The sequence below is a fragment of the Microtus ochrogaster genome, unplaced genomic scaffold (assembly GCF_000317375.1).
Source record: "Microtus ochrogaster isolate Prairie Vole_2 unplaced genomic scaffold, MicOch1.0 UNK7, whole genome shotgun sequence".
Classification (NCBI taxonomy): domain Eukaryota; kingdom Metazoa; phylum Chordata; class Mammalia; order Rodentia; family Cricetidae; genus Microtus; species Microtus ochrogaster.
The window spans coordinates 3532129-3538047 of record NW_004949105.1 but is presented as its reverse complement, the minus strand read 5'-3'; the positions used below and the strand labels follow the sequence as shown (position 1 = coordinate 3538047).

Here is a 5919-nt window from a genome sequence, read left to right as displayed (position 1 = left end):
GGCCAGTGCAACCCAACGATAGTCAAGATGAAGGTGTGGGATGCACAGTGCAGGGGCAGAGCGCCCGCCGTCCTCGTGTGTTCAAGGCCCCAGCTTTACTATGAATGACTGAATGAATAAATACGTAACAAATATTGAAACCTCTCTACAAATATAATTGTTCTGTTATCTTCAAAACCGTCAAAAATGAAAGGAGACTGAAAAATCACAGCATATTTTGACTTTATTAATCTTCAAAACCCTTAGGACAGATTTATAGCAATGAAATTATTGAGATAATTGCCTATGTTCAAAATTTATTGAAAGGTAATGAGATCCAGCCCAGTTCTTGGAGGACGGTAGCAGAGCGTGGCAGAAAGGACACCATGGCTAGGGCAAAGTGGAAAGTAGAAGCCAGAACACTAAGACGTGTCAGGAGAAACCAAAGCTATTGTCTGACAAGTGGCAGAAGCCGGCTCTGTGACAGTATCAGGAGAGAAGCGGAGCAGGGAAGGGGGAAGAAAGATTGCTTCAGTGGCGGTGACTGCAACATCTGTTGGTAAAAATCGTAACTTGAGATCAATCAGTTGAAATAGTTAAGTAAGTGAGACTACAATTCTTATAAGAGTCACCTGTCCTCAAAGCGGAAACATGACACCATCCATACTCATCCATGCCTCTCAGTCAGGAGTTCCCCTCAAATGCAGAGGCCCTGCCCCAGTGTGACAGCCAGCGCTGAGCGTCGGGGGAGAATGCCTCCACTGTACGTAGTTCCAGGAGTGGTGGCCTCGCTCGTGTCCCAGCCTACGCGGCTAAGCGCTGTTTAGAGAGCTGTTTATCAGCTTTAGGTCCTGTGTACATCAGGTGTCAGCTCCGCATCTCTGCTTGCCTCTCTCTCTGCTTATCGCCTATCTATCCAATCTCTGCATGTTCCATATATACAGGAAGCTCTCCTTTTGTGGAAAGTTCGTGATGGGTAGAACATCATTTACTATATTGTTGTGTTACTTGCTGGAGTCATGCTGGGTCCTTGGGTTGCCAGTGACGTGCCAGAAGCACATGCAGAGCGTTCTCAGATACCAGTCACTGCCCACACGGAGGAGGCTCTGACAGCTGGTGTCCTCAGCAACATCTGCCTTCTTCCTGAGCAGTGCTGGACATAGGTGAAGAGGTAGCTCAGCAAGCTCGTGCACTCAGATTTAACAATTTCACCTTGGTCTGTGCACTCAGATGAGATGATTTATGATGATGTGGAGAATGGAGATGAAGGCGGAAACAGCTCACTGGAGTACGGGTGGAGCTCCAGTGAATTCGAAAGCTATGAGGAGCAAAGTGACTCAGAGGGCAAGAATGGGATTCCCAGGTCCTTCCTGCGCAGCAGCCACAAAAAGCAAGTATGTGCTTAGTCTGTGTGATGGACAAAGGCCTCGCTCTCTCGGGAACGGGACTGGGAAATGTATTCTGGGTCACACACACTTACATGGTTATTTCAGAGACATCGATGTGTAGTATGAGGAACATAGGGTACCACTGAAGTAGCCTCTTAGCTCTAAACACAGGAGGATCTGGCTGTTACAGCCTCATAAAGCCATGTCTGCCGTCCTAAACAGGCTCAGCACCTGAACTCTAAGAAGTGGTAAAAGCCATGTGTTGGCACAGGTGTAATTCCGGCACTTGAGAGGTTGGAGTAGGAGGATTGCTGGGAATTGAAGGCCAGCCTGGGTTTTGGTATCAGGACAGCCAGGGCTGCAGAGAAAGAGCCTTTCTCAAAAGACAAGGTTAAAAGGGAAGAGAAGTAGGAGTGGGCACTGAATTGATGCAGCCTGGGCAGTCACAGTCCTTGTGCACAGAGTGAGCTGGCCGGGTCCCTTTGGACAGCACAGGCACAGCTCTGCTTTGCTTCTGCACTGTCCTGCCAGTGAACAACTGTGTGTGACCAGGATGATGTGAAGACGGAGGGCTGAAGAACAGTGGTGGACAGCGAGGCTCCAGCGCCTGGACATTTTTCCCTAGAGGGAACTTTTGTTTTTTGGCATAAACTTCACAGGTTACAGTCCAGGGAGGAATATGGAAGCCGGTAAGAGTGAGCATTAGTCTGAGGATGGCCCTGGCCCCGGCTGCAGCTTTTTGGGGTTCTCTGTGGCTAGCAGGCTCACATACTCTTGTTGGAGGGGCCCCTGTGGCTGGTATAGAAGGATCTGTTGGCACTGTGTGCCGCTGGTGGCGTTGTCTATGGCAGGGTGTAGGGGTTGACTGACCACGTGAACAGTCACCGTGGTGTCTAAACACTGCAGCTGTATGAGGTTGATACACAGCTCACATGAGGTCCTCATCCGAGACCTGATACCTACCTTTCTAATAGTTAACCGTAGCCTCCCCTGCCTGCCTGCCTTCCCCAGTGACTCCAGCAGCCAGAGACTGTAATCGTACCCAAGTTTTGTGTCTCTGTACTTTCGCAAGTTGTCACTGCAGAACTGTCATTTCCTCTAACTTGATTCAGAATTCAGTCCCAAGAACAGTAGTGCCAGCTTGTAGTCAGGCTTTCTCTAGGAACGTGGGGTCCTTTTTTTCTTTTTTGATCAGGAGTGCAGCTGGAATCTGCCCCTGGATGGAGCTACAAGTGCAGCCAGGGGAACTAACAACAAGGTGATAGTTGCCTGCATGGAGCTGTATTACACGTTCCTGACCTAACCCAAAGTCCTTAAACAGTAACCCGGTAGGGGGAGCACCCAGGGTACCTACGAGCCTGTGCTGCCACAAACACTCAGGCTGGTCCTCTTGATTGACTTGAGAAGATGGCATCTCGTCTGGCAGTGCCAGTGGGGCTGTTCTTCCTGCCCTTGAGGTGGGCTCGTACCCACGGTCAAGCCTCCAGAAATGCCAGCCCAGCAGCCTTTTCTCACCAGGGGAAGCACTAGAGATACTTCCTGCTGGGAGGATGGGGGCTGTGGACAGGGGTCCTCATGGGCTAGGCCCGCACAACATAGAAGTGCAGGAGGAGACAGGCTTTCTAGATTGAAGGAGTCATGTTTTCAAAGCTGCTGGTAAAAGCGAGTTGTTGAAGTAGTGTAAAGTTTCTGTTAAACATTACTTAAAGTGTCTTCTCCTGGTTAACATGAGACATCCCCCCACTCCACCCCGGGAGAAATGTCTGGCTGTGTGTGCTCGCGATGGTGGTGACTGGAGGAAGGGTGGTTCGGCACACCCAGCCAATCATCCGTCAGGGTGTCACGTTAGCACGGAGACTCTTCCCCACATCAGCTGTGCTCCAGCACGGTCCCGAGCACCAGGTTCTTCCACTGAACCCTGTCACAAAATAATCGGAAGTGTATTTTGCATGTTGAATCCCTGTCTCCTCGAGATGTAACCTAATGGTCTCACGCAGCACTTTCTGTACATTAGTGGCTCTGTTCTTCCTTGGGGCATCCACAGTCCACTGGTGGAAGGAGCATGTGTCCCTTCTGCATGCCTCACTCACGCGTGGGTTCCCCTCAGGTCAGCAGAGCTGGCCATGGCCTCCAGCCGGAAGGTGCCGCATCCCTCGTGCAGGATAGGTCTCGGCGGCCCCACAGAGCCTGTTCTGAAAAGCATGTCTCTTTGTGCCACAGCTCTCTCATGACCTAACCCGCTTTAAGGCGCACTGTGAGGAAAGGATGAGAGGCCTGGTGGCCAGTACGGTGGGAGCCATGGAGGTGCCGCAGGCAAAGCGCAGGCAGGAGCGGAAGGTAGTGTGGCTCCTCCTTACCCTCTGCGATGCGCATGTGCTCCAGAGCAGATCATGCTGTGCACAAGGTAGACTTGTGCCGTATGCAACTCAGCCAGAACAGTGGTTCTCAAAGCGTGGCCCAGGGCTCCCAGGCCACTCTGGCATTTCCAGGGCTGTCCTTAACCATCTCTGTGAGCTTGGTCCCTCACAAGTGAAGGGAGGGGCTTCCAGGAGCCTGTCGTGTGTAACATAGCAACAGATGGGGTGTGGAGTCCGCAGTGTCTGGGGGATTCCCCAGCATGCAAAACAAATATCAATTCCATCTTGAAAAAGAGAATCGTTTCTCATAATTATGTTATTGAATGTAAAATGCAATAGATTTATTATCTTCTAAGTAAACATCACTATAACATTCAAAATTGTTGCCAGTTTTGACTTTACCACTGTTGCTGTAGATTAATACAATGTGAACGAAAGCTGTTAGGGCGCTCAATGGCCTCTAAGAGCCGAGAGAAGGAGAGCAAGGGCCTAGCAAGCTCAAGGCCCTGGGCTCATTTCTAGCCCTGCTCAAAAACACAGAAATGATTGTGAAGTTGAAGGGGCTCCTAGGCCAAAAGTTTGAGAACTACTGGGTTTGCATACCTTAGTTCTTGGAGATGTGCTTTAAAAGGGCACTGTCAAGTAACCTTCCCCGACTCGCCGTCCCTTGTCCTGTGAGATCTATTCATGTGATAGACGGATTTCACTAAACTCAATGTCCTTGGAGCCAGCTCTGGGCAGTGGTAACTCCACTCCTCGGCGTTCATACGCTGGTTTCTGAAGCAGAGCTGCCTCCCCAGGAGTCATGGGACTGTTTGGCCAGCGTCTGATGGTTCCCTGCAGGACAGCAAGAGGATTGAGGCAGATCCACAAGATGGTAACTCCAGGGTGTTTCTGGGAGCCATGGGCTCTCTGACAGTTGGGGCAGCCCGCTATATGAGGTCAACTCTGTCCTGCTCAGGAACGTTTGAGTGTTGCTGGGTGGCAGGTCCAGAGATGTGAGCAAGTGCTAGGATCATGAACAGTGAGCCCTGCCTTTGGGTTGAGCCTGAGGCGAGTCTCCTTACCTCCTGTCTGCCTGACATGGAGGATTGCTTTGGGGTCTCCAGGGGCCCTTCTGTCTGAGTCTGCTTCCCTCTATTATCCTCATGTGGTCAAGTGGGGCTGAGGTACAACTGCCCGTGGTGGGGGCCTGGCAGAGCAGGACCTAGAAAAGTAATCGTAGTGAGGGAAACGAGCTAGCCATGGACATACCAACAGGTTATGGTCATGAGTGGGACTGAGGGGCACAAGATGGGAGACAAGAGTCACTTTGTAAGTTTTACAGGAAAGAATGATTATGAAAGGGTAGAAATCCGAGTTGGGGTGCTGGATTGGAAGTGTAGATCGGGGGTTGATTATAGCTACGTTGAATGGCCGTTGAATAGAAAGCAGCAGTATCAGCATTGGGAAGGAGGGGACTTTAGTGTGGACTCCCCCAAAGACTGCTGTCCCCTGGGTGAAGTGGTCAAAAGCAGGTAGCAGGTATGAGCTGCAGGCCTGGTTGCCATGGCAACTTGCGGAGAGTTAAACCAGGCTTGCTAAGGATGCTGGCTTACTTCCTCACAGGTCTCTTGGGTTTTCTCTGAAAGGACATTGAATATCTGGTGCCAATACCATCAACACTAGCTGTTTAAAGAGTAGGACACTCTTGGGCACCCGTGCTTAGATTTGAATGTTAAATCCCAGCCTTGGCTGGAGGGAACCAGGTCCAGTGAACTCAACCCACATGGGTTGCTGTCTTTCTAACTTACGTCCCTATCCCAGTCCCTACAGAGGGACTGGCTGTCTTCTTCTCACCCGGGCCAATCCCAGTCCACTTATATCCTTGACCCCTTCTTGCCTCTCTGAACAGCTGGGTATAGACCTGGGACATGTCAGGAAGGACTCCTGTGGAGAGCATCCAAACAAGTGAACATGCAGTTAATTCTTCTGCCCTTGTGTTAGGGGCACATGACTGTCTGCCACTCCACAAAGCTCCCCAGGTTTGAAAGATAATTTAAAAAAAAAAAAAAGTAGCAGGAATGTTTTTGAACCATGCCAAGGAAGGACTCTTCCTTAGCAACCACAAAACAGAAAGAAAAAAACAAATCAGACGTTTCTTAGAACCACAAACACACACACACTGACCATAACCAAGAAGAACCACAAACACA

At 50.3% G+C, this 5919-nt stretch overlaps 1 protein-coding gene across 4 annotated transcripts in view; it reads left to right on the top strand.

Moving 5' to 3' along the window:
- Arhgef10 (Rho guanine nucleotide exchange factor 10) overlaps positions 1-5919 on the top strand; it is an 85783-nt gene that overhangs the window by 26062 nt on the left and 53802 nt on the right. For 3 of the 4 annotated variants that reach the window (XM_026788805.1, XM_013353442.2, XM_026788806.1), the window contains 2 exons: positions 1210-1373; positions 3588-3704. In XM_026788805.1, coding sequence (XP_026644606.1) covers positions 1210-1373; positions 3588-3704 — 281 coding nt within the window. The remainder of the gene's footprint in view (positions 1-1209; positions 1374-3587; positions 3705-5919) is intronic. The other variant, XM_026788807.1, reaches the window with a different exon arrangement.